Consider the following 27,697-nt stretch of genomic DNA (forward strand, 5'->3'; position numbering starts at 1 on the left):
ACCCGCTGTTTATTGACTGGTATCGTTCAGTGTAAATGCATATAGCGACTGAACGCCGAAGCAGAAGTCTTTCACTTCCCGTTCATTGTTCAGTTTCTGCATGCAGAAGACTGAACGATGTATCATTGTATGTAAACAGGCAGTCGTTCACCTATGAACTGTGAATAGAGACAAGCGGACTGGAGCGATCCCCAGCCGTCACGTGATCTTTCTGCACCACGTGGTCTTCTGAGGTTGGCAGCGTTGGATTGCGGGAGCGTATTAAGGATACATCACCTGGCTCCCTGTCACGTCCCATAACTTTCGTTTCTGGTGCTGTGGGGACGTGACCGGTTCCCTGTAAAAAGACATATGACACTACCCATACAGGCAGTATTACATGGCTGATTAGGGTCCTATAGGCTCTGCAGTATTAGAAGGACCTCCTGCTTTGGTTGTCTCACTTGTCACATGGGAGATTTTTAAATAATCAGGTAGACAAGTGTAAAATGAGTTCCTTTGTAATCTACCTGTCGGTATAAATCTGCAGCATTTTGAGACCTACTCGGCATTTCACACCTTGTATGGAAACACTTCCCTGCAGATGAGAGATGATATAAGTGAGACGCAGCTGCAACTTCGAGGGTGAAGGATTTGTTTTCATACGCCTCTTATTGATCTTTGTCTTCTTCTACGTGCCTGTACAACTGATGAGGGTTTCACAAATATCAGGTAGAACCATTATGAAAGTAGTCAATTTGACTTCTGTTTAGGAAAAAAGTACTATAAAAAAAATAAGGCCTACCCCCAAAATAAGCCCTATCTGTAGTAAAAAAAAAAACAAACAAAAAAAAAAAAATAGTACATCACCTAAAAAATGGTGTCGCCTCCAGCACGGGTCTCCTCTTCACCTCTGCACTTGCCTTCAGTCTTCTACAAGCCCTAACTGGATTGGAGGATTAAAATCCCCGCCTCCAGGAAGGGCTGACTGTGATTGTCTCACGAGCGCCCTGGCTCAGCCAATCATTGCTGGCGCTCAATGAGCCAATCACAGCCATTCATTCATTGAATGGCTGTGATTGGTTCATCGAGAACTGGCTCTGATTTGGTTCACGAGCTCCATAGCTCAGCCAATTTCAGATATAAATTCACAAATTCAGTTGTAATTTCAAAACTTTTTAACTGAATCACTAAGTAACTGATGTGATATTCAATCCTCATAAACACCTATAGTGTCCCAGAACCAGAGTCCAAAGTTGTCGTGTGGTTGCATACAACATATTTTTTATATGCATAATAATATATATTGTATGTACTTTGCATTGCACTGCCTTATACTTGTAATACCTTACATAAGCTCTCCTGTCGACGTGTCGCTCCCCCCCCCCCCCCCCCCATTCCTCCCAGAACCCCACCCCAGGCAAAATGGCAGGAGCATGGGCTTACTCAGTAGCAGGGAGAAGACACCGGTGGATGCAGTTTGCCTGGTACAAGATCGATATTATCAGCGACAATAGTCATCTCGTGCAAAGTGTAAAAAAAAGTTTCAAAAGTGAAAAGTTTCATCTCCACTCCCCGATCGTAAGAGTGAGGGGAGCTGAAACGCATAAGGGGATCCTTCGCTGGTGTCCCCCACCGCCGCAGGCACAGTAAGACTACAGCCACACAGGGCAGATTTTTGTCAGAATGTCAACAACGAACATTCCACTGAAAATCTGCTGAGGCTTCCCAGCCTCTGAGTCTGCACCACGTGATGGGGAAGCAGAAGTAGGGAATACTGTGGCGGAATCCCCTCCCCCTCAATGCCAGAGAATTGTCGTCATACAAATTATACCACCTAAATGAAGTACATTATGTGGTGAAAAGACAATGCCAGAATTTGCGGAGTGTTAAATGGACACGTCAGATTTCTAAAATTTGGCCTGGTCACTAAGGGGTTAAAACAAGTGGTTCAGAACCACTTCTGCCTTTCCAATGCTAGATGGATCAAATCTAGGTTGGACATAGTGATATATGGGACAAATTATCCACCCAGATGAGTTTTTCCTTGGATAAACTTATGAAAGGACAAGAAATCTTGGTCCACAACGGTTTTTGTTTTTTTTTCCATAGGCCAACTGTATAGGAAACAATCAGTATGCATGACACAGCACAGACATTGTGAAAGCTTCCAGCCACAGCATTTTGTAAAATCACAGTGTGGTCATCTCATTTAAAGGGAACCTGCAAGGTCCTACGATCCCCATAAACTAAAGTTATGGCTTTATAGGAAAGGGGCCGCTGAGTCCAAGGAAGTGATTTATACTCACTTGCCTCGCTATTCCCTCGCTGACGCTCAGTGCATTAAGTGGACTATTCTCTTCATCGTGTGCACACACCAACCTCTATGGGCAGTATGTGCAGGCGGACACAATGACGGGAAGGGGTCTACTCAGTGCACCAAGTGGTGGCCTTGAGGGTGGACAACGCTAGATCCGGGGCGAGCCTACAAATCACTCCTGCAGACTCTTGCGCCCCTTCCTTCGGAGCCCTTAAGTGTCGTTCCTGAGTCTGATAGGAAGTGACAGTTTCCCGTTAATGATTTTGAAGATGTTACATATCGCACTTCAGCTCAGACGTTAATGAGCTACAGAGTTATTCTGTCTTTTCCTCAAATTTATTGTAATTGACAGAAGAATGTAAATCATGCAATAACCATAGAAAGCAATCCGTTTGCTTTCATTCTAGGCTTGTAAGTTAATTCCATTTATTGTGTCTATTGCGCAGTTATGATCTCTCTCTACGTTGCGATAGTGAACACTACAGTAAGCCTGACACGTTCCCAGGGCGGCCGCGGTGCGACTCGCCGGCTTCTTTCATGCTGCTCCTGCTTACCCAACCTCATGCCAAATAAGTGAACATCTTTCAGTGAGATCGTCCTGAATCCCTGGCACGTCCCACAACGCACCACATCTGGTACATTTTCTGCCCGACTTGCCCTCTCTAGTGCTGGTCCTTCGACATTACAGTTTGGCATAAGAATAGACAGCTACGTAGAAGTGCTTGCCGGCTGCTCACAAGTACGGTCTTTCTAGTAGATGGGACAGTCTGCGAGGAGTACAAATCACTAGAACAACTCCGGGTCACTACAATGGCATCAATGATGTGACTTAACAGAACTTTGGGTGGCAATTAAAACTGACCATTTCCAGAAAAAAAACACAGCTGTTTCACTTAAGTTTCTCTAAAGTTCACTAATGGCAGATCCTTCACAGACATTACAGTGTTGGCATACCCCAGTAACAATGTCTATGGGTAACACTAGTCCACAGTTACATGGCAGTCATTCGTGGGTAAAAACTGAAGGGCATTACTTTCCTGATTATAATGTAGCCTTAAAGCAACATGTGCAAACTACTTTATGCCCGATGTTGGCGTGGAAAAGTCATATTTTTTGCTCAAGTCACAGTTGTGCAAAAGTTTTCGTGACTTTTCTTTTTGTTCTGCGCCAGCCTCTCCACTTTTCTTAAAAGTGGTCGGGGCTTGTCGGGAAGGGGATGGCCATACAGATTTATGTATAATTTACACCAGAAACTGGCATAAATTATACCAGAAATCTATGCCATCTCCTAGCTGGCATATATTTCTGTGTAGGCGCACAAGAGGAGCCAGGATATAACTAATATATGAAAAACCCGCGCCTCTTAATATATTAATTGCATCATGTGTCGGTGGAAATTGGTACTAAGGCCACCATTGGAAATGGCGGACTTAGGAAATCTCACTCTATGGGGAAAATCTGTGCCCCAATGCATGATTGCATATTAAAAAGTACCCAAACTTTCAGGTGACTTTTCAGAATGAGCTGCCATGTGTGTACATGAGGAATAACACTATATCAGACCATTATATGCCTTTAATATTCATTTTACACCAGTTGTTAACTCTGCAGACTCCATCTCTAATTCTTAGTCTTCCCTGAGCTGGTGGGTATAGACTAGCTGCTTTGATGTCATACACTGTAGACGTAGGAGAGCGGGATATATTCTTCTCTATCTCTTGGTAGCAGACACTCATATGTAATTGCATCATGGAAGATATTATACAGCAGTACTGAGTAGTGTGGATGTGATTTCAGTAGCTATGAAAGAGCAAATCATTTACTATTAGCTGGAACAGCATCTGTGCGAGTCTATGCCTGTGTCTCCATCCAACAGCTCCAACCTTCTCCTCCCTCCACTTTCTATAGACGTCTAATAGCAAGAGACAACATTCCCAAATGCCTTCAACCCATCTTGGTGTCTCTACTAGAAACGTATTTCACATAACAACTGGCAGTGGACAGCAAATTGGAAAAAAGAAAGACACCTAGTAGCGTCACTTTAGAGTGATTTTTCAGAAGAAAAACATAATTTTAGGTAAATAAAAACAATGACCTCTTTGCTAGTTATTACACTGGCTATCATGTAAGTGCAAGTTTGTTGAAAGTGTAGTGACCATTTCAAGTTAAATTGTTTTCCAGATCTTTACCTTGGAAAGGTTCGACTCCGGAGTTCTTTAATGAAAACCTGACTGCCATTTTGAACTGGTTTGACATCTGTAGCCTGTCCCGTGTCATGCTTGTGCCAATTTCTTTTCTTCTTCACTAGGAGAAAGTAGAAACAGAAGAAAATATTATATTTCTGTAAGCAATTTCTGTATCCGGAAAACTGAGCTCCAACTTTTCAGAAACAAATTAAGAAACAATTTAACCGGTAAGGGGTTAGAATGCTGGGAACTACACCTAACCCAAGACTGAAGGTCCTAAGGAACCATCATGAATGGAGCAGCGGCCGTGCATGTACACATCAGCTCCATTCATTTCAACAGGAGCTCTGGGGATGAGTGCTTGAACTTGGCAATCCTTGGCACTCCTATTGAAATGAATGAAGCAGTAGTACATAGGTGCGTTCATAACTCCGTTCATCCAGGCATCTTCGTGACCCCTGTAGTCCAGATCCCACTTAAAGGGGTTGTCCCGCGCCGAAACGGGGTTTTGTTTTTTTTTAAACACACCCCCCCCCCCCCCCCCGTTCGGCGCGAGACAACCCCGATGCAGGGGTTAAAAAAAACAAACGGAGAGTGCTTACCTGAATCCCAGTGGTCCGGCGTCTTCATACTCACCTGCTGAAGATGGCCGCCGGGGTCTGCTCCCTCCGTGGACCGCAGCTCTTCTGTGCGGTCCATTGCCGATTCCAGCCTCCTGATTGGCTGGAATCGGCACGTGACGGGGCGGAGCTACACGGAGCCGGCATTCTGCACGAGCGGCTCCATTGAAGAGAGCAGAAGACCCGGACTGCGCAAGCGCGGCTAATTTGGCCATCGGAGGGCGAAAATTAGTCGGCTCCATGGGAACGAGGACGCTAGTAACGGAGCAGGTAAGTAAAAAACTTTTTATAACTTCTGTATGGCTCATAATTAATGCACAATGTACATTACAAAGTGCATTATTATGGCCATACAGAAGTGTATAGACCCACTTGCTGCCGCGGGACAACCCCTTTAATCTGGACAACAAGGGTCGCGAAGATGCCTGGATGAATGGAGTGGTGGACGTACGTATGTACTACTGCTCCAGCGATCCCACTGATCAGAAAGTAATTGGCTATGCTGTGGAGAGGGGATAACTTTCTATTTTAGCACAATTCCTTTAAGTACAATTCTGGGCCTATTTAGAAAAAAAGAAGCAGCACAATACTGTTTAAGGGTGGATATTAGAGATGAGCGAGCATACTCGCTAAGGACAATAACTCGAGCGAGCAATGTCCTTAGCGAGTACCTGCCCGTTCGAAAGAAAAGATTCGGGTGCCGATGTGAGCGAGTTGCGGGAGTGAGCAGGAGGGAGCTGGGGGAGGGAGAGAGATCTCCCCTCCATTCCGCCCCGCTCTCCCTCGCCGCTCCCTGCCCCCCGCCGGCACCCAAATCTTTTCTTCCGAGCGGGCAGGTACTCGCTAAGGGCAATGCTCGTTCGAGTAATTGTCCTTAGCGAGTATGCTCGCTCATCTCTAGTGGATATTAATTTTAAATAATACATTAGGAAATGTAATTATTAAACTATTTCTTTAACGAGGGAATAAAGGAATGAGACACCAGGAGAATGGAGAGCACACACCAGCTATCCCAATGTGTGTAGATGGTCACCGCAACAGCTCCTCTTCTTTGTCCAAGCATAGAGTACTGCTGAGATTTTTGAGGGCGGCAAGAGAAAATATGAATTCCTTATAACTGCCCTGATTTACTATCCAAACAGCTATATAAAAAAAAGCGTTTTGGGAAACAGATGTACAGTATATTGGAAAATTGATGATGATATATGGTACACAGTAGCACCAAGATGGCGCTTGAAATAAAGCTAGCGACCCGAAGCTTAGTAAGAAGACACAGAGCCATTGTCATTCTAGCAGTCACGTCGCCTGAAATCGATGTAATAACCAATTATTCCTGGGAGATATTTATTTTACGACTGGAAGTATACAGACAATGTAAGTCACCAGTGATGAACGGCATTGCTTTTTGCAGAATTCAATTGTGAAGATCCGCGGATCAGTGCAGAATGTAATGTCCTGTTTTCTGTTTGTGCTACATTCTACATATTAGAATCCAATACAAAATTAATTGGCTTCTCCTAAATCAAGTCACAGAAATGTAGAGAAAGCAGTAAAATTATACACAGAATCATTAAACATAAAGCACAAAGTCAAAAAACAGGTCAAACGCTCAAACTCAAAGTAACTGTGATCGCTACGTCTCGTCTGTGTGAACGAGGGGAAGTCATTTCACTAGGACATCCCACTGCGAATAGGACTTAAAAAATTATTTCATTGTTGCAAAACGATTGCAAAATGTAAAGTGATTTTCCGAGACTCCCAAGGATGACAGTCTGTGGGTTGTCCAGTAGTAGATGAGTGATGGCCTATTTGTAGGACAGGTCATCAGTAGTAGATCTGCAGGGGTATGCCACCCGAGACCACCAAAATTCAGCTATTCTTTGTGGTGGTGCACTCATGAAATGAGCTGATTTCTGCAGGAAGCAGACAGCTCCGTTTACACTGCAGTGGCCAGGCTTGGTATTGCAGGCAAAGTTCCCAAATACCAAATCTGACTACTGCAGTTGGAACAGAGCTGTCTGCTTCCTGCAGAAATCAACTCCGTGCACAAGCGCACTGGAACAGCAAACAGTTAATCAGTGGAGGTCCCAAGTGACAACCCCCCCACTGATAGATTACCGATGGCATATCCTGCAGGTGGTCCATCAGTAATTTACGACTTGACAGCCCCTTTAAATGGACTAAGAGAAGTTGCAACCATTTATCTGTTGTGTTGTGCTCCTGTATCACTTGAGCTTATAACAGCTAACTAAAGTATATTTAGGAGCTGCTAAACATGCGTTTCCCTCGCATGTATTAAGATTTGCTTTCAGCCGTACACACACTAGTAACACGCACTTAATGCATAAAATATGCCTCAATTAATTGCATAGATGAAGCCATTCAACATATCTAAAGTGATACAACCTCAGAAATCCTTCTGATGCAAGTGGCCAGATTAGGTATTGCAGGCCATTCACTTCAATGGGAACTTTGCCTGCAATACCAAGCCTGGCCATTGCAGTGAGAATGGAGCTGTGTGCTTCCTGTACACACTGACCACAGCAACGTCAAAATACTACATATGCATGCATATTCCCTGCGCCCTGTGTAAGCATCAGATTCTGCCACTGTCTTTCTGGACAAGCTGGAGCTGCGTGCAGTGATTCATAACTTTGTTCAGGCTGCTAGAAAGCAATTGTGTCGAGGGGACGCACACTACTACATAAAAAACATCAGTCTGGGCCTGCCCTAACAGGAGCCAACTTGATGAAATAAATGTAAATCAGAAATTAAAAAAAAAAACGCATGAAAACTTAAAACACTAATAAATAGTATAGTAATTTCCAGTGATATTCTAGAAAATGCATGCATGCTGTATAAGGTTGGGCGTGTAATGTACTTATTACCTCTTTTTCAAGTGTTTTTTGATTGGAAAAGTCTGCGGCTAAAAGGGGAGACAATTCCCTCCTTCTAGTAACAATCAACAGAACCCACATTCCTTGGGGAGCATGCAAGCAGCGACTGCCTGGTGCCTTTAAGGAGTTTTTCCAAGATGAAGACATGCACGGAGCTGTTGCCGCTGATACAAATGAAGCTTTACATGACAGACAATGAGTGCCTACAGGACCCCAAGACTGCAATAAAAAAAGACCCAGTCCAAGCTCCTCTTCTAAAATAAGGACATGTGACTGTAGGTTTCACCCTACCAAGAAATAAAAATCACATCCTGATCTAAAATTGTGCAAACTGATCTGAGCGCCATTCTGTGCTGCCCAAAGTAGTTACATATGTAACCCCGAAGCAGCAAGAACAAATGAAGCGCAGCTGTGGAAAAACATTTAGAGAAGATCGATGGGTAAAAATATATTAAAGAATCATAATCCTATACATTCAGGACATATCAAGAGGATATGCCATAAACGCTTGATCGATACGAGTATCACCTCTCCACTGCTGTCTATGTGGAGTGCAGCCTCAATGAGATGTCCAATGGGGGTCATAAGCCCATGTTCTTCCTATAGGCCAGTGTCCCAGATGTGGGACTGCCACCTATCATGCATCTATGGCATATTCCGTGGATTATTAAATATCTTCTTAGAAACTTTACAGTGGATGGAGGACACATTCAGGACCCTCATCTATTCACTAGACCCACAAGGGGCTACAAAGAGAGCTTTGGTGGGCCTGGTGCAGCCATGTAATACATGGACATCCCATTAATTTCAAAGGCAATTGTGCAAAGTACTAGGGAAGGAAGGGGATGGGTGTAGTAAAAAAACAAGATGGCATAAAAAACAGTTTGGCGCTCTGTATGAGGGATGTGGCCTCACACACTCTATGTTATGGTACCAATTAAAGGAGATGTCCCGCGCCGAAACGGTTTTTTTTTTTTTTAAAACCCCCCCCCCCCGTTCGGCGCGAGACAACCCCGATGCAGGGGTTAAAAAACCCACCCGCACAGCGCTTACCTGAATCCCGGCGGTCCGGCGTCTTCATACTCACCTGCTGAAGATGGCCGCCGGGATCCTCTGTCTCCATGGACCGCAGGGCTTCTGTGCGGTCCATTGCCGATTCCAGCCTCCTGATTGGCTGGAATCGGCACGTGACGGGGCGGAGCTACACAGAGCTACACGGAGCCCCATAGAGAAGAGGAGAAGACCCGGACTGCGCAAGCGCGGCTAATTTGGCCATCGGAGGGCGAAAATTAGTCGGCACCATGGAGACGAGGACGCTAGCAACGGAGCAGGTAAGTATAAAACTTTTTATAACTTCTGTATGGCTCATAATTAATGCACAATGTACATTACAAAGTGCATTAATATGGCCATACAGAAGTGTATAGACCCACTTGCTGCCTCGGGACAACCCCTTTAATTGACTTCATCACAGTGAACCAACAGATTCCAGAAAAGGGATTCATTCTAAGACTTTTTCCCAATGGACCACTGAATGAGATTATTAAAACCAGGCGCTGTGTTACTCTTTCTTCCAAGTACCCCTACACATTGGAGCGCTTTCTTGCCCACTCTTTTTATATCACATCAGGTACTATGCCGAATGCGGAAAGCTCTTGTCTCATATAACCTCCTTCTGTTGACGTTTTGTACTCATTTGTTATATTATTGTAGAAGTCAAACAAAAACAGTATGCATAAAACATAAGTTCGCAAAGCGTCCAATTCCTTAAGGCAAGAATGCCACGTATGTATACATCACAGTAGGATGGCAAGTGGAGGGAGTGATGGCCCTCTGATGTGTAATAAATGGGTTATCCTAAGACAGAAAGTCGGTAAAGTGCTTCGAAACAATTAGCTACATTATTCAAAAGTCAGCTAAAAGTATTAATACAAATCTTGCTACATTTTCAGCGTGGCGGGATACAGACTGTAATCTCCCCGTTATTTACAAAGCTTTCATACAAGGATACAAAAGACAGAGGTGATGATAACATGATAATACGAAAAACTCTGAAGAGGACAACAGATCAAATAAAAACAAGCATACAAGAAAGCAGAAGAGATCAAAGAATGCAGAAGGAGAAAGCGGCGCACGGAAACATAATGAAAACCAATAATTCATCTCAAGTAGAGGTGATACAGGGGGTTCAGGAAATAACATTAGTCAAAACAGAAAGGGAAGCGGAGAAACAGACAGGACAAAGCAACAGCTTCATTACCGGGATGCTAAACAGGAGTGTCGTACATGGCACCTATGGCTCATTATTGTATCTGGCCTCCTCAGACAGCTTTGGGTTCTTTTTCCTCGTCTGATGTAATGAGCGCCAATTGACAAAGCATGTGAATAGGCGCCCGTTTACATCTCTCTTACGTGGGCCGAGAATCGCTGGTATGAGGATAAACAAACATTAATACAATTGTTTGCCCCGTCAGCCGGCTGAACATCTCCCTGGTTGCATACAACAGACCAGCGATTCAATGCTTGCTGAAAAGTAACAATCAGCTGATGAACGAGAATATGCTTATTCATAAGCTGGTCGCTCTCCCTTTTTATGTGGCACAAACATCAGCTGAACGGACGCTCAGGTGATTATTTGTACAAAATACTGCGTTTTCTTTTTTAGACTAATCAGACTCGCGTTTTAGTAAAAAAATCTTGCTATAATGCTCCTATGTCTTAAACTCGGGGGAAGGTGACAGTGCCAGACCTCCCTGATCACTTCCTTGTATCATATAGGAAGAGCGTTCACAGAACACTTTGCCATCACAGGGCACTAGAGATGAGCGAACGTACTCGTCCGAGCTTGATACTCGTTCGAGTATTAGCGTGTTCGAGATGCTCGTTACTAGAGACGAGCACCACGCGATGTTCGAGTTACTTTCACTTTCATCTCTGATACGTTAGCGCGCTTTTCTGGCCAATAGAAAGACAGGGAAGGCATTACAACTTCCCCCTGCGACGTTCAAGCCCTATCCCACCCCCCTGCAGTGAGTGGCTGGCGAGATCAGGTGTCACCCGAGTATATAAATCGGCCCCTCCCGCGGCTCGCCACAGATGCGTTCTGACAGAGATCAGGGAAAGTGCTGCTGGTGCCGGAGCTGCTATAGGGAGAGCGTTTGGAGTTATTTTAGGCTTCAAGAACCCCAACTGTCCTTCTTAGGGCCACATCTGACCGTGTGCAGTACTGTTGAGGCTGCTTTTAGCAGTGTTGCACAATTTTTTTTTTTGTATATCGGCCGTGCAGAGCATTGCGTCCGCAGTCTGCAGTCATTGTACAGAGTATAGGGCCAGTACTGGTGAGGCAGGGAAAGAGATATTCAGGCTATATAGGCAGTGGGCTTTTTGAAAAAAATTGGGGGAAAATACTATATTTGGGCTGCCTGTGACCGTCTTCAGTTTACTGCGTGTCTGCTGGGGGTAGTAGTCCTAATTAATACGCAGCTAAGCGTTACAGCAGGCTTGCGCAAAATTGTTTCCTGGATCTGCTGTCTCTGTTACATCAGCGCCGTCATCCCGCCAGAGGGAAAGAGTATACATAATATTATACGCTGCCTACAGTATCTATCTGCTGGGGGTAGTAGTCCTAATTAATACGCAGCTAAGCGTTACAGCAGGCTTGCGCAAAATTGTTTCCAGGATCTGCTGTCTCTGGTACATGATCGCGGTCATCCCGCCAGAGGGAAAGAGTTTACATAATATTATACGCTGCCTACAGTATCTGTCTGCTGTCTCAGCTCAGCATTTTAAAAAAATAGAAGCAAAATACTTAAGGCCTACTACTGGCCTTTGGCCACTTGACTGCTTCTGCGCTGTGAATTCCACTAGCTCAGTCATACGCACCTACGTCTCACTACAGGCGTGCGCAAAATTGTTTCCTGGCTCTGCTGTGCATTCCGTAAGGGAAGTCAGCCTCCAACCACAGGCTAATAAGCAGCACATTTAATTACAGCGTTCTGTTTCTGCACTACTGGTAATACAGCATGCTGAGGGGTAGGGGTAGGCCTAGAGGATGTGGACGCAGGCGAGGACGCGGAGGCCCAAGTCAGGGTGTGGGCACAGGCTGAGCTCCTGATCCAGGTGTATCGCAGCCGACTGCTGCGGGATTAGGAGAGAGGCACGTTTCTGGCATCCCCACATTCATCTCACAATTAATGGGTCCACGCGGTAGACCTTCATTAGAAAATGAGCAGTGTGAGCAGGTCCTGTCGTGGATGGCAGAAAGTGCATCCAGCAATCTATCGACCACCCAGAATTCTGCGCCGTCCACTGCTGCAACTCTGAATCCTCTGGCTGCTGCTCCTCCTTCCTCCCAGCCTCCTCACTCCATTATAATGACACATTCTGAGGAGCAGGCAGACTCCCAGGAACTGTTCTCGGGCCCCTGCCCAGAATGGGCAGCAATGGTTCTGAATCCTCTCCCACTGGAGGAGTTTGTCGTGACCGATGCCCAACCTTTGGAAAGTTCCCAGGGTCCGGGGGATGAGGCTGGGGACTTCCGGCAACTGTCTCAAGACCTTTCAGTGGGTGAGGAGGACGATGACAATGAGACACAGTTGTCTATCACTCAGGTAGTAGTAATTGGAGTAAGTCCGAGGGAGGAGCGCACAGAGGATTCGGAGGAAGAGCAGCAGGACGATGAGGTGACTGACCCCACCTGGTTTGCTACGCCTACTGAGGACAGGTCTTCAGAGGGGGAGGCAAGTGCAGCAGCAGGGCAGGTTGGAAGAGGCAGTGCGGTGGCCAGGGGTAGAGGCAGGGCCAGACCGAATAATCCACCAACTCTTTCCCAGAGCGCCCCCTCGCGCCATGCCACCCTGCAGAGGCCGAGGTGCTCAAAGGTCTGGCAGTTTTTCACTGAGAGTGCAGACGACCGACGAACAGTGGTGTGCAACCTTTGACGCGCCAAGATCAGCCTGGGAGCCACCACCACCAGCCTCACCACCACCAGCATGCGCAGACATATGATGGGCAAGCACCCCACAAGGTGGGACAAAGGCCGTTCACCGCCTCCGGTTTGCACCGCTGCCTCTCCCCCTGTGCCCCAACCTGCCACTGAGATCCAACCCCCCTCTCAGGACACAGGCACTACCGTCTCCTGGCCTGCATCCACACCCTCACCTCCGCTGTGCTCGGCCCCATCCACCAATGTCTCTCAGCGCACCATCCAGCCGTCGCTAGCGCAAGTGTTGGAGCGCAAGCGCAAGTACGCCGCCATGCACCCGCACGCTCAAGCGTTAAACGTGCACATAGCCATATTTATCAGCCTGGAGATGCTTCCGTATAGGCTTGTGGAAACGGAGGCTTTCAAAGGTATGATGGCGGCGGCGGCCCCGCGCTACTCAGTTCCCAGTTCCCACTACTTTTCCCGATGTGCCGTCCCAGCCCTGAACGACCATGTCTCCCGCAACATTGTACGCGCCCTCACCAACGTGGTTACTGCCAAGGTCCACTTAACAACGGACACGTGGACAAGCACAGGCGGGCAGAGCCACTATATCTCCCTGACGGCACATTGGGTGAATTTAGTGGAGACTGGGAGCGAGTCAGAGCCTGGGACCGCTCACGTCCTACCCACCCCCAGAATTGCGGGCCCCAGCTCGGTGGTGGTATCTGCGGCGGTGTATGCTTCCTCCACTAAACCACCCTCCTCCTCCTCCTACGCAACCTCTGTCTCGCAATCAAGATCTGTCAGCAGCAGCACGTCGCCAGCAGTCGGTGTCGCGCGGCGTGGCAGCACAGCGGTGGGCAAGCGTCAGCAGGCCGTGCTGAAACTACTCAACTTAGGAGAGAAGAGGCACACGGCCCACGAACTGCTGCAGGGTCTGACAGAGCAGACCGACCGCTGGCTTGCGCCGCTGAGCCTCCAACCGGGCATGGTCGTGTGTGACAATGGCAGTAACCTGGTGGCAGCTCTGCAGCTCGGCAGCCTCACGCACGTGCCATGCCTGGCCCACGTCTTTAATTTGGTGGTTCAGCGCTTTCTGAAAAGCTACCCACGCTTGTCAGACCTGCTCGGAAAGGTGCGCCTGCTCTGCGCACATTTCCGCAAGTCCCACACGGACGCTGCCACCCTGCGCACCCTGCAACATCGGTTTCATCTGCCAGTGCACCGACTGCTGTGCGACGTGCCCACACGGTGGAACTCTACGCTCCACATGTTGGCCAGGCTCTATGAGCAGCGTAGAGCTATAGTGGAATACCAACTCCAACATGGGCGGCGCAGTGGGAGTCAGCCTCCTCAATTCTTTACAGAAGAGTGGGCCTGGTTGGCAGACATCTGCCAGGTCCTTGGAAACTTTGAGGAATCTACCCAGATGGTGAGCGGCGATGCTGCAATCATTAGCGTCACCATTCCTCTGCTATGCCTCTTGAGAAGTTCCCTGCAAAGCATAAAGGCAGACGCTTTGCACTCGGAAACAGAGGCGGGGGAAGACTGTATGTCGCTGGATAGTCAGAGCACCCTCCTGTCTATATCTCAGCACGTTGAGGAGGAGGAGCATGAGGAGGATGAGGAGGAAGGGGAAGAGACAGCTTGGCCCACTGCTGAGGGTACCCATGCTGCTTGCCTGTCATCCTTTCAGCGTGTATGGCCAGAGGAGGAGGAGGAGGATCCTGAAAGTGATCTTCCTAGTGAGGACAGCCATGTGTTGCGTACAGGTACCCTGGCACACATGGCTGACTTCATGTTAGGATGCCTTTCTCGTGACCCTCGCGTTACACGCATTCTGGCCACTACAGATTACTGTGTGTACACACTGCTCGACCCACAGTATAAGGAGAACCTTTCCACTCTCATACCCGAAGAGGAAAGGGGTTCGAGAGTGATGCTATACCACAGGACCCTGGCGGACAAACTGATGGTAAAATTCCCATCCGACAGCGCTAGTGGCAGAAGGCGCAGTTCCGAGGGCCAGGTAGCAGGGGAGGCGCAGAGATCAGGCAGCATGTACAGCGCAGGCAGGGGAACACTCTCTAAGGCCTTTGACAGCTTTCTGGCTCCCCAGCAAGACTGTGTCACTGCTCCTCAGTCAAGGCTGAGTCGGCGGGAGCACTGTAAAAAGATGGTGAGGGAGTACGTAGCCGATCGCACGACCGTCCTCCGTGACGCCTCTGCCCCCTACAACTACTGGGTGTCGAAGCTGGACACGTGGCCTGAACTCGCGCTGTATGCCCTGGAGGTGCTTGCTTGTCCTGCAGCTAGCGTCTTGTCAGAGAGGGTGTTTAGTGCGGCTGGGGGAATCATCACAGATAAGCGTACCCGCCTGTCAACCGACAGTGCCGACAGGCTTACACTCATCAAGATGAACAAAGCCTGGATTTCCCCAGACTTCTCTTCTCCAGCAGCGGACAGCAGCGATACCTAAACAATACGTAGGCTGCACCCGCGGATGGAAGCATTGTTCTCTATCACCATCAAAAACATGGACCTTTTAGCTTCATCAATCTGTGTATAATATTCATCCTCCTCCTCCTGCTCCTCCTCCTGAAACCTGACGTAATCACGCCGAACGGGCAATTTTTCTTAGGCCCACAAGGCCCACATGGTTGGGCATGGGCAATTTTTCTGACGTACATTAGTACTGTTGGTACACCTGCATTAAAGCTGACGTTACATCAGCTGTGCTGGGCACTGCAATGGGATATATTTATGTACCGCCGGTGGGTTCCAGGGAGCCACCCATGCTGTCGGTCCACACGGAGTTGTAACTGCATGTGTCCACTTCTAAAGAACCCCAGTCTGACTGGGGCATGCAGTGTGGGCCGAAGCACACCTGCATTTAATCGGACGTTACATCAGCTGTGCTGGGCACTGCAATGGGATACATTTATGTACAGCCGGTGGGTTCCAGGGAGCCACCCATGCTGTGGGTCCACAGGGAGTTGTAACTGCATGTGTCCACTTCTAAAGAACCCCAGTCTGACTGGGGCATGCAGTGTGGGCCGAAGCACACCTGCATTTAATCGGACGTTACATCAGCTGTGCTGGGCACTGCAATGGGATACATTTATGTACAGCCGGTGGGTTCCAGGGAGCCACCCATGCTGTGGGTCCACAGGGAGTTGTAACTGCATGTGTCCACTTCTAAAGAACCCCAGTCTGACTGGGGCATGCAGTGTGGGCCGAAGCCCACCTGCATTAAATATGACATTACCTCAGCTGTGATGGGCAATGCAATGGGATACATTTATGTACAGCCGGTGGGTTCCAGGGAGCCACCCATGCTGTGGGTCCACACGGAGTTGTAACTGCATGTGTCCACTTCTAAAGAACCCCAGTCTGACTGGGGCATGCAGTGTGGGCCGAAGCCCACCTGCATTTAATCGGACGTTACCTCACCTGTGATGGGCACTACAATGGGATACATTTATGTACAGCCGGTGGGTTCCAGGGAGCCACCCATGCTGTGGGTGCACACGGAATTCCCATTGCGGAGTTGTACCTGCCTGTGACTATTTATTAAAAAAAACGCGGTCTGACTGGGGCATGCAGACACCTTGACAGAATGAATAGTGTGTGGCACATAGGTTCCCCATTGCTATGCCCACGTGTGCAGCTCCTGATGGCGGTGGCACAGGATTATATTTCTCATTGCTTCTGTACAGCATTGTGGGCTATCACCCCGCCCCTTTTAAAGAGGGTCGCTGCCTAGCCATGCCAACCCTCTGCAGTGTGTGCCTGCGGTTCCTCCTCATGGCAGACGCACTTATAAATAGACATGAGGGTGGTGTGGCATGAGTGCAGCTGAAGGCTGCGCAGGGACACTTTGGTGTGCGCTGTGGACACTGCGTCGTGCGGGGGGAGGGGGGGGATGGGCAGCATGTAACCCAGGAGAAGTGGCAGCGGAGTGTCATGCAGGCAGTGATTGTGCTTTGTTGGAGGTAGTGTGGTGCTTAGCTAAGGTATGCCATGCTAATGAGGGCTTTTCAGAAGTAAAAGTTGTTGGGAGGGGGGGGGCCCACTCTTGCCGCTATTGTGGCTTAATAGTGGGACCTGGGAACTTGAGATGCAGCCCAACATGTAGCCCCTCGCCTGCCCTATCTGCTGCTGTGTCGTTCCCATCACTTTCTTGAATTGCCCAGATTTTCACAAATGGAAACCTTAGCGAGCATCGGCGATATACAAAAATGCTCGAGTCGCCCATTGACTTCAATGGGGTCCGTTACTCGAAACGAACCCTCGAGCATCGCGAAAATTTCGTCCCGAGTAACGAGCACCCGAGCATTTTGGTGCTCGCTCATCTCTACAGGGCACCCATACATTTAACTAGTTTGGTAAGTACTGACTACTGGTTTTGTTCTTTTTTGCATTTGCATTTATGGAGTAATGGCTGCCTTCACTTATGTTGTGAAATCCCTTGAACCCCTTTGGCCGCCTGCACACGGGCGGAAATCCCACGGCGGTATTTCCCGCGGGATTTACGCCACTGAAAGTTTGCATAGGAGTGCATTACAATACGCACTCCTATGCAGACGGCCGCGGTTTGGCCGCGCGAAATATCGCGTGGCAAACAAACCGCGGCATGTCCTATTTTTGTGCGGGGCACGCACTCACCTGGCCGCCGGCTCCGGGCTGCGCAGCAAGCGGCACATGAAAGAGCCGGGGCCGCCAGGCGCGGGTGAGTACGCGCTCGTCACTGCAGGCTCTCGGGTCGGGTCCCGCGGCGGGACTCTCGCCGCCGGATCCGACCCGCTCGTGTGCAGGCAGCCTTTAGTGGCACACCCGGAAAATCTACTAAAAATCAGAGTTGAAATGTGCTGAAGACTACCTAAACCTGCCCCTGAAGGGCTTACTCCAGCTGCCCTAGGTCCTTTTAAATAGACTATATAATTTGGTGTCCTACTTTCCTTGGTTTTATTTGCAGGCTAGGGTCTTCTAAAAAGGTAGGAACCCATCTTTCCCAAGTCATTTAATTAGACCATATAGCCTGATATCTATTAGTGTTAGGACCCGTCCGTATGAATGGTCACCTGGACGTTGGTGCATGGGCACGAGCGGACAGAGCTGTCTAAAAGGAGTCAAGCGATGAGTGCGTGCCAAATTTGCGAGGAACAGGGCACCCAGTGAGTATCAAACACAGGTCCCTGGACTCTCTATTCCTTCACCTTTGACCCCAATAATGTAGTTTATGGGGCTTAACAGTGATAATAGGTTTCCTTTAAATTTGACTCTTTTGACATACGAGTCAACCAATATCTTAGGGTTAAGAAAAGGGACAGCACATGTAACATAGTATGTTAGGATGAAGGGAGACAGTGTCCATCTAGTTCAGCCTGATCCCACCCCCTCTTGTTGATCCAGAGTAAGACAAAAAAAACCCTCAATGAGGCAGAAGCCATTAGGGCCATTTTGGGGGGGGGGGGAAACTTCCCAACTCCATAATGGCAGTCAGAATAATCCCAACAGCCATCTGTACTGTACAGACAGGTACTAGACCAGTGTTACTCTCCATAACAGTGATGTCCCAACGGCCAGACCCATCCGATAGGGCACTGAAGATGTACAATAAACCTACAATAATGGACAATGTGTGAAAAAGTGAACTGCAATATTCTACCAGAGCGCATGAACATTTGCAGTCACATCATGCTTTAGAAGTTAAGATTAATAATTTCTTGCTTGTCATTCATTAATTTATGTTTATCAAGTCTGTAATCAACTGTATAACACGAGTGAAAAGAAAATCAGCTGAATATTAAGATCTTGTCGGCGCCTTCAGAGAAGGAGGTAGACGGCGTCCTTGGACTGGAGGAGAACTTACCGGATTGTCATTCCAAATAAAAAAAAGGGAAGAAGAACAGAAAGCAATCTGAACATTGTGACGGATGCCTATAATCTATGGACACATAGGAGATAATGCTGGTAGGAGAGGCTCCACATCACTGTAGCCGACCTTGTGGACAATTGAAATTACAAGAATTGGTTGACTACAGCAATAGATCCACCGCACGTCTGGAGAACAATTTATTTTTTTATTCGCAGTCATTTCCAATGGCAGGATCCTTCTACTGCATTCATAGAAGCATGCCAATTATGGTGCAGGACATGACAAACCAAGGTCACAATGCACAGCCACGAAATGCGTTAGCATGGCTAGGTTTACTAGACATTGCAACATTAAGGGTCTTGATTACAGATCTACTACTGTTGTGTGTCCACAGCTAAGTGCAGATCTAAATGTCTCCATGGTAACAAAACACACATGAACCATGTATGACCGGGTGCTTGAGCGCTCAATAGTTGCCCCACCGACTATCGCTTCTATATTTTCACACATGAGCAATAGTCGTTCAGTGAATGGAGGTGGAGAGCACAGAGACGACTTCCAGCCGCCCGCCACCATTCACTGTGAACAGGCAGTCATACATAGATGAATGACTGCCTGTTTACACCGAGCAGAAAGTGAATCATTAGTCACTTTGTTTCAGTGAGCTGAAATAAAGCGACTAATGACCAATGAGCGATTTCTTGGTCAGTACCCTGTTGGGTTCTGCTTTTACACAGGACGGTTATTGCTGGAAATCGCATATTTTAGCGATTTTTCAGCCAATAGTCGGCCTTTGTAAAAGTATGCTCAGATAGCTATGGAATAGTTATTGCCTCCCAACCCCCTACATACACATGCGCACTCTTCCCGGGCAAGCGAGCATGTCTTGTTATTAGGGGAAAAGACCTCTGTCACCTCTGCTGCCGATTTATCTCCATTGAAAAGAAAATGATCAGGAATGCTCTAATCCAACATACGCAACCCTTGTCTACCCAGATTTCAGCCATTGGTGGAGAGTCAGGACACCCCAGACGCATTAAATGGTCATCAGGTCCCGCCGGAATTGGTGGTTTTCGCCGACATTCGTCTACTGTATACGGCAACCTTATGTCTCATCTTCCAGTCATATTACTTCCATCTGTCAACGATTTCTTGCTCATGATCATGTGTTGGATACAACTACATAAGGTTTGCATATGATCTGCAGTCTTCCAATTGCTACTAATCTCCTGCTTATATCATGGCACTACTCCTGTCTTTGCCAATGGCTTTGAGCGCTAAAAGAAGGGATCAGGTTCTAAGGGAGAATGTAGAAGAGGGGTAAATGGAGAAGAGTTAGATTAGGGAATGTGACAGGCCTCCCTAAAGAGATGTGTTTTTAGGGCACACTCAAAAGGGTTGGTCATTAATCTGATTGTCCAGGGGTAGCACATTCCGGGGACCTGGTGCAGCTCGGGAAAAGTCTTGGAGATGAGAGGTCTGGATTATGGAAGAACTAAGCCTAGGTTCATTAGCAAAATGGAAAACACTGAAGAGTATTCTCAGGACAACTCCAAAAGCAGTAGGAAAAAAAGGACATAAAATAGCCTTAGGGGAACATATATTAAGTGGAGAGTGTTATCCCTGATGAAGTATAGACAACAACCATATGCCTGCTCCGCCGTGTTGTATCACATGATTGTTATAGGGAACATCTCCATTTCCTTTGCATTAACTTTAATAAATAAGTCTCATTGTTTCGCATTTCATCTATCTCTGCCGTAAAGAGATCTGAAGAGAACAACCAGTAGGCAGTATCTCTGCCCGTTTCCCAGTAAGACATCCAGCAAGTCAACCATTAATATTTACTAATGAATTCACCTTTTACTGTAACTTCTAAAGTGATCTAGAAAGCCCCTAATTAAACTAAGACATATACAAGTCAAGAGCAAAGGACTGCAATCGGCCATCGTGCAGAGAATGATAGGTGTTTTCCAGGGAAATACTATTGATGAACTTGATCTTCTGGATAAGTCTCCAGTAGTTGGTCCGCTGGGGTCCTCAGCTCAGGACCCTGGTTGATCAGCTGATCAGGCGCCCACTGTAAAGGCCCATTTAGACAAAACGATTATCGCTCAAAGGCCATCTTTTGAGTGATAATCGTTGTGTCTAAACTCGCTGCCATCGTGCACTATTCGTTCATCGTTGATGAATTGGAAGCTGCTGCTAGGACCCCCGTTTAGTAGCGAGCGCTGGTAACTGCAGGCACAGCTGTCATTAATTTTAATGAGAGCTGCGCCTGCAGCTACAAGCACCAGCCACTACACAAGAGTCGGAGCAGCAGCTTCTGTTCCGTACCCCTGTGTGTTGCGGCGCCGACAGCGGGTGCCTGATCAGCCAGGGTCCCAAGCAGCAGACCCCAGCTGATCAACTTTTGAGAATAGGTCATCAATAGTATATCCCTGGAAAACACCATTTAAACTAGCTCTGAGACCATTAAAGTACATACTACAGATGGACGTTGATGATACAGAGTTTTGTTTGGCCATTCACATAAAGCGCAGGAATGTCAATGAGGAAAGTTTTATCCCATTTTCCTCTAATGACATAAAGCATATAGAGAAGCATCCATGACTGATTCTTAATTATAAGTAGACATATTGCAGTGTTCACACTTTGCAACCGAGGTGCGACTGAACCTGATCCACATTACGGGCAACGCAGCCTTCTGATTAAATGGAACCTATCACGTCCCCACAGCGCCATAAACTAAGTTCTGGTGCTGTTAGGAGATGTGACAGCGAGCCGGGGGATGCATTTTATACACTCACCCCTTCCGACGATCCAGCAGTGTCCTCCTCTGAAGTCAGTGTGCGGCACGAAAATCTGACTCTTTTTAGAGTCCCGTATGCACGCTCTCCTATACAAGTCTAAGGGTCACTCTGAAAAGAGTCAGTTTTTCATTCCCCTCGCCAACTTCAGAGGGGGACACCGCTGTATCGTAAGAGCAGGCGAGTATTAAAAAATACATCCCCCGGCTCCCTGAAACCTCCATTAACAGCACCGTAATTTCTGGTGCTATGGGGACATGACAGGTTTCCTTTAAGTGAAGATAAAAGCAATTTGATTGAAAATGGCCATACAGTATTGTGATTATTAGCAGCAGAAGTATATGTGATTTGGTTTCGCCTGCCCGTTGGCCATCTAGTGACCGCAAAATGTGACTACGGCCTATAGGGGATGCCAAAATCAGACATGTCAATCAGAGTGACTGATGGGGAATTCATGGACCTGAGGACTCAAACATGCTGGACATCAAATTGGACCAGTGATGACCATCAATGGAGAAGTAGAGGTGCATGTGTGCTCAACTCTACGTTTCCATGGATGGGAGATCAGGAGTGAGGGTCTTCCTACTTATTCCAATGCGTGGAGACCATGAATGTGCTGCTACAGCTCCTCCTTGGATTGTGATCACTGGTCCTTTCTATGGTGGCCTTCTTCTAATGCAGACATACAAAGGAGGGCCTGAGTACTCACATGTGGACTTCCCGTGGGTCTTTTCACAATTTGGACAATGGTAGATATCAATATCAGGAGCTTCATCTTCCTCCACACCAACGCAGCTGTAAAACAACAAAGAACACAGTTAATCTACTGACTTGTCATCATTATCTTACTAAGCTCATGTCAATCTCTAGATCTTATAATAGGAACCAAAGCAAACTGACAAAGCCCTTACATCCGCTCTCAGAGTAATGTAACATAAAGGGGGTTCTCCAGTTATAAACTATTGATGACCCATCCTTAGTGAATGGGAACTGGGCCTGCAATACGAAACGTGGCCACTGCAGTGAGAACGGAGCTGTCCGCTTCTTGCAAGAATCAGCTCAGTGCTTGAATGCACAGGCCTGGTGAACAAGCTGAATGACGGGGGTCCGTGGATGCAACCCCCCACATCAAACAACTATGGAGAGGTCATCAATAGTTTACAACTGGACAACTGCTCTAAAGTTCCCAATTTTCAGCTGATGAGATTGGGAAGTCTAGTTTAGTGCAACTAATTTTTTACTAACACTTTTAACCCTTGTGTGGTACCAGTTTCCAAGGGCAGGACAGCAATAAAAAAAAGGCTGGGGTCAAAAACACCCATGGTACCACCTGAGGGTTAAAAGGACCCGTCTCATTAAGACACATGTTATTGAGGCGAGGCATACGGACATCAGTAGTAGTAGGGTTCTTCCAATTAGGACCCCATAAATGAGCCTTAAGGGAGAACTGCTCTGGCCCTGGTGGGCTGTGTTACATGGCTGCCCTTCATATCTTCCCATGAGGTCACACATGGGCTCGCTCCTGCCGCTGCTACCGTTAATTCTCCTCTCCTCTTACAGACCCTGCGCACGTTTGTGCATCTTTCCCACGGTGCTTCCAGTAGTGCGTTAATCAGAGATCAGTTCAGTAAATGAACTGACTAAATAGACACGGAGACACAACGCCGGGAGGCATGCACAAAATCCGATTTTCCTAGAATCATATATAGAAGATTTGTATCGTCATTGACTGTATGGGAAGGAGAAGAACGCACACACATGTAATAATCTCATCGGCTGCTCACATATTACACAATGGCACAAAGCAACCACGTGTCGGCCGTCTGAGTCTTTGGCGCCTGATTAATAATCTCTTGTGTCAGTCCATCAATACGTTCGTTGTAAGCTGTCATTAGTCATTACGTGTCTCTAGAAAATGTCACTTTATAATCTAATTTTACCTAAAAAACCACAATCACAATCAAATGAACAGGAAGACAATTAACCGGATAACGGATGAAGCAACGCAAAGCGCGGAGATTTACGTAACGCGTTCTCGGATCACTTAAAAGCTTTCTAAAAATGCTGACAATGTATCAAAATAATAGAAGTAATATTCACCTTGACGACCTGCTGTGACGCGTCGCAGGTCATCTTTCCATACTTCCTGATCCCTACTGACATGGACCGGTGACTGCAGCAGCCAATCACTGAGCATGCGGACCCTTGCTGACATGAACATGTGACCACTGCAGCCAATCAGTTGTTGTAGCGGGTCACTGTTGCTGCAGCAGTCACATATCTGAGTCAACAGGGACGAGGACGGCCGTTGGTTGGTCAGTAGGGATCGGTAAGTAGCGGGGGAAATCAGGAAGCATCGGATCAGGAGTGGGGGGATTAGTAAGGTGAGTAAGGGCTTTTTCACGTGTACGAGAATCTCGCGCGAGATGCACAAATATGAACTCTATTCTTTTCAATGGACCTATTCACATGAGCGATGCTGCGAGAGTAAAAATTGCAGTATGTTCTAACTTTTGTTGTTCCCTCGGACCGCCTCCCCTATTGTTTTCAGCTGGGGCCCCTCCGCCAAACATTTGTTCTGCACAGGCTGAAGTGAGAGCTGCAACTTTGGTACATGCAGCTCCCACTTCAAACTGCTTTACCGCTGGCTAGAACGGGGCTACTGCTACGGTATTGGACTGGTTTTAAAGCCAAGACTCGCAGCAGTAGCCCTGTTGTAACCAAAGATACAGCCCTTTACAGTACTAGTGTCACAATCATACCGTGGCTCATGGGTGGCTTAGAGTCAAGGTGGAGCTATAGCCTTAAGTAGTTTATAGAGAGAACATTTTCAGTTGTGGATCTTGGTCAGATCTTCTGCCAATAAGTACCCATGTGCCAAACACATATTATGAATAAATTTAGAGTGTAAGCTCCAATGGGGATAGGGTCCAATGTAAGTGATGACTGTAGGGCGCTGTATGTGCTATATAAATTAGCAAACTAAATTAAAGTTTTTTCATTTCCATTTAAGGTTCGAAACCTAAAAATCTTAATCTATGTGTAGTCAACAAAGGTCCATAAAAGTGGCCAATAAGGGTAGCGTAAGACACTTCTAACCAATGTGATGTACTGTCTAAGTAGCAAAAGTTCATTCGTGTTCCTGGATACCGTATTAAATGAGAAAGCCAAAAAAAAAGTCTAACAAATCAGGGAATCCAGACAAAGACAAGCGCGGAGAACAGATCAAAACTGAAACGAGAGCTGGCAAATTGTCAGAGCCAATTAGGCTTCCAGTATCGCTTGTCTAATCAAGCTCCAAGCCAGAAAAAGCGACTTACGCTATACCTCAACCTGTCTTTTTCTCCGGTTTACCAAGGTCAACATCACAAACGTCTGTGAGATCTTCCTAACGTGTGATGTGATTACCAGAACCACCAAGTCATCAATGAGTGAACATCACACAAAGCATCAGACGCACTGCAGAAGGAAATGTACAATCACCCGCAGGATCAATAGTTACCGAGACGCTCATCTGATGCATACTCCATACATACAAGAGATATTGGGCATTGATCTGCCACTACCACCTGGCCGGCCCTCTTACTGCGGAGCCCCGCCGTGCCTTCAATAGGAAGCCGAAATGTGCGCTGCTCCGTCTTCCTCTACACTCCACAGCTCTACTTCTCTTAAGAGGGAAGAAACCCAGAACGGACCTCGCCACGGACAAATCTCTAACACCCCTCTAATGTAGAAGTAGTAAGACTTCCTTATGGCTTTGTGCGTGTAATACGCTCTTCCAATCTGCCACAGGCTCCCATGTTGTCGCTCACGCGTGTTGAGCGAAATACACGCACAATAAACATCGCAGCATGTTCTATCTCATGCACATACATGCCAGATAGTGCATGGCAATACATCTGCAATGCCATGGCGTACTTGCTGCATGCTGCGCAACTGTCTCATAAGAGCAGCACACAGCGAATTACGCCCATGTGAAGCCGCCATCAGTCTGCTTTGAAAAGTACAGATCCGCCTGAAGCCAGGCTCCACCGAATGGGACGGATTCAGCTTGCGGATATCCGCAGTGGAAAATGCGAGAGTGATCACAGAAGGAAATTGCGATTGTTCGCACGTGCATGCGGTTTTCCGTACAGATGTACCATCCGAGCAAAAGAAAAATCGCAAGCAGGGAATGACATCATAAAGTAGAATAACACCACCCAGGCGATTGTTCTCCCACGTGTGCAGGTCGCACGCATCCATAGACATCATTGGAACCCATTCGCAGTAAAATAGAGCATGTTGCAATTCTTCTTCCCCCCGCGAAATACACATTTTGTACTCACAGGTGTAAGAGTAACTTCAAAACTGCATGCCTGTTAATGCCCACGTATTACCGCGAACGACTATCACAGAATCTGCAATTCAACTCCGGTCATGTGAAATCAGCCCGAGTGTCAGTTTTCACTGATATTCTGGCATTCTCTTCGTACTGCAATAATCTGGGATTAACGGTTATAGGTTCTGCACAGACAGAAAAGTGTCTAAACTGTGATTATCATTAGTAAAATAAAGACAACAGAACTGCTAAGTGTGTGGATGCAATCTGCTTGTCCTCATCAAACTTCTGCTGAATGACTTTCTGCTTGTGACTCTTCTCCTTAGTTGACTATACCCGGGATGGTGGATGTAGGAGAGCATCGGACCTCCTTCAGCATTCAGAACCGCAGAAATGTATAGTGTCATCCATCCAGGGGTATCAGAGGACCCAGGGGGGCCAGGAAAGCATTAGTCAGAGCACTCGCATTGTATTCGGCTGCAGTTTGCCGGATCGTGCTGCGCTGCCTGTTCATGAGTAATGAATGTTCACATCTTTCTCTGCCTTTTTTCACGGGTTGTTTAGGTCCACAGAATCTCCTTTCGCAGGACAGTTTACCTCAATCTCATGTGAAATCCCATATAATTAGCAATGTATAAAATCCTGACCCCGGCTGGCCCAGCCCTGATGCCCAGGCCTCGTTGGAAGTCGTCCAGATTGCCGATTTTCCCATCTAATGTGCATGCACACTGAAACTGATCTACAAAACACGTTTCAGGTGATTTGATGCTGCACTCCGGGGTCACATGTCTAATCTCCATACTGGCAAGCTCCAATCCTGAGAGGGCCGGTGTCTCTAATAAAGAGGCCATTCAGTGCACATTATTGTGTTTTATCACTCTTTCTACAGATCTCAATATAAAACATCGTATAAAAGTGTTAACAATCCCATAAAACTGAGTGGAGAGGTTTCTGACGTTGTATTTCCAAAAATCCCATTAATGTGAGATTCTAGCCTGCTCGTCGGCGCCGCGGCGAGCTCTTACTGCGTCTTCTGAAGACTTAAGAAGAAGGGAAAAAAACCAACTGATCAAATACTAATAATACCGCGCAGACAGTTGGAAGGAAAACACTAGAAATAAGTCGCAAAACAAAACAACGTTGCGAGTGATGTTGTGTTTAAACACCTGCTGGGACTGTTTGCTAGAAGGCAGCGGCGCTGCAGGACGGGCAGCCTCATGTGTGCACACGCGGCCCAGCTCCTAACACTAAGGCAATGTAAATACAGATAAATAAAGAGGACAGTCGGCCACGGCAGCGCAGCTATCCGCCTCAATTCCCCAGCTAGTGCTCCGCTGCAGAGTCACATTATAAGCTAATTCCTCGCCTTTAGTTACGGCTCATGCTGCCCTGCAGAGATCCTAGAGGAGAGGTGAGAAGCCCAAGCTCTGGGGAAACAGTTACCAAAAAAATGAATATTCAGCCAGATGCAAAACACATTCATTTGATCATTTAAGTAATGCATTTTAGGGCCAACGTTCTGTGTCAATTCATCGTCTTTCCAGAGGTCGGAGCGCCATTTTTCTGATGCAGAGCTCCAAATCCCCTATATAATTATAGAGTTAAATATTAAATGGCCACTTTATTAGAGACACCAGCTCTTTTACGATTGGAGCTTCCCCGTATGGAAACAAGACTGGGGATGACTCAGGGCTGAAGGATACAATCCAGTGACAAGTTTTCCATGTGACTCCATATTAGATGGGAAAATCCAGCA

General features: G+C 47.1%; 1 protein-coding gene across 5 annotated transcripts in view; it reads right to left on the minus strand.

Moving 5' to 3' along the window:
* Nucleotides 1–27,697, minus strand: part of PHF2 (PHD finger protein 2) — a 227,324-nt gene that overhangs the window by 83,353 nt on the left and 116,274 nt on the right. For all 5 annotated transcript variants that reach the window (XM_066596505.1, XM_066596503.1, XM_066596502.1 and 2 more), the window contains exons 2-3: nucleotides 22,330–22,415; nucleotides 4,489–4,603 (exon numbers count right to left, since the gene is read on the minus strand). In XM_066596505.1, the coding sequence (XP_066452602.1) occupies nucleotides 4,489–4,603; nucleotides 22,330–22,415 (201 nt within the window). The remainder of the gene's footprint in view (nucleotides 1–4,488; nucleotides 4,604–22,329; nucleotides 22,416–27,697) is intronic.

Source organism: Eleutherodactylus coqui, chromosome 3 (genome assembly GCF_035609145.1).
Source record: "Eleutherodactylus coqui strain aEleCoq1 chromosome 3, aEleCoq1.hap1, whole genome shotgun sequence".
Classification (NCBI taxonomy): Eukaryota; Metazoa; Chordata; class Amphibia; order Anura; family Eleutherodactylidae; genus Eleutherodactylus; species Eleutherodactylus coqui.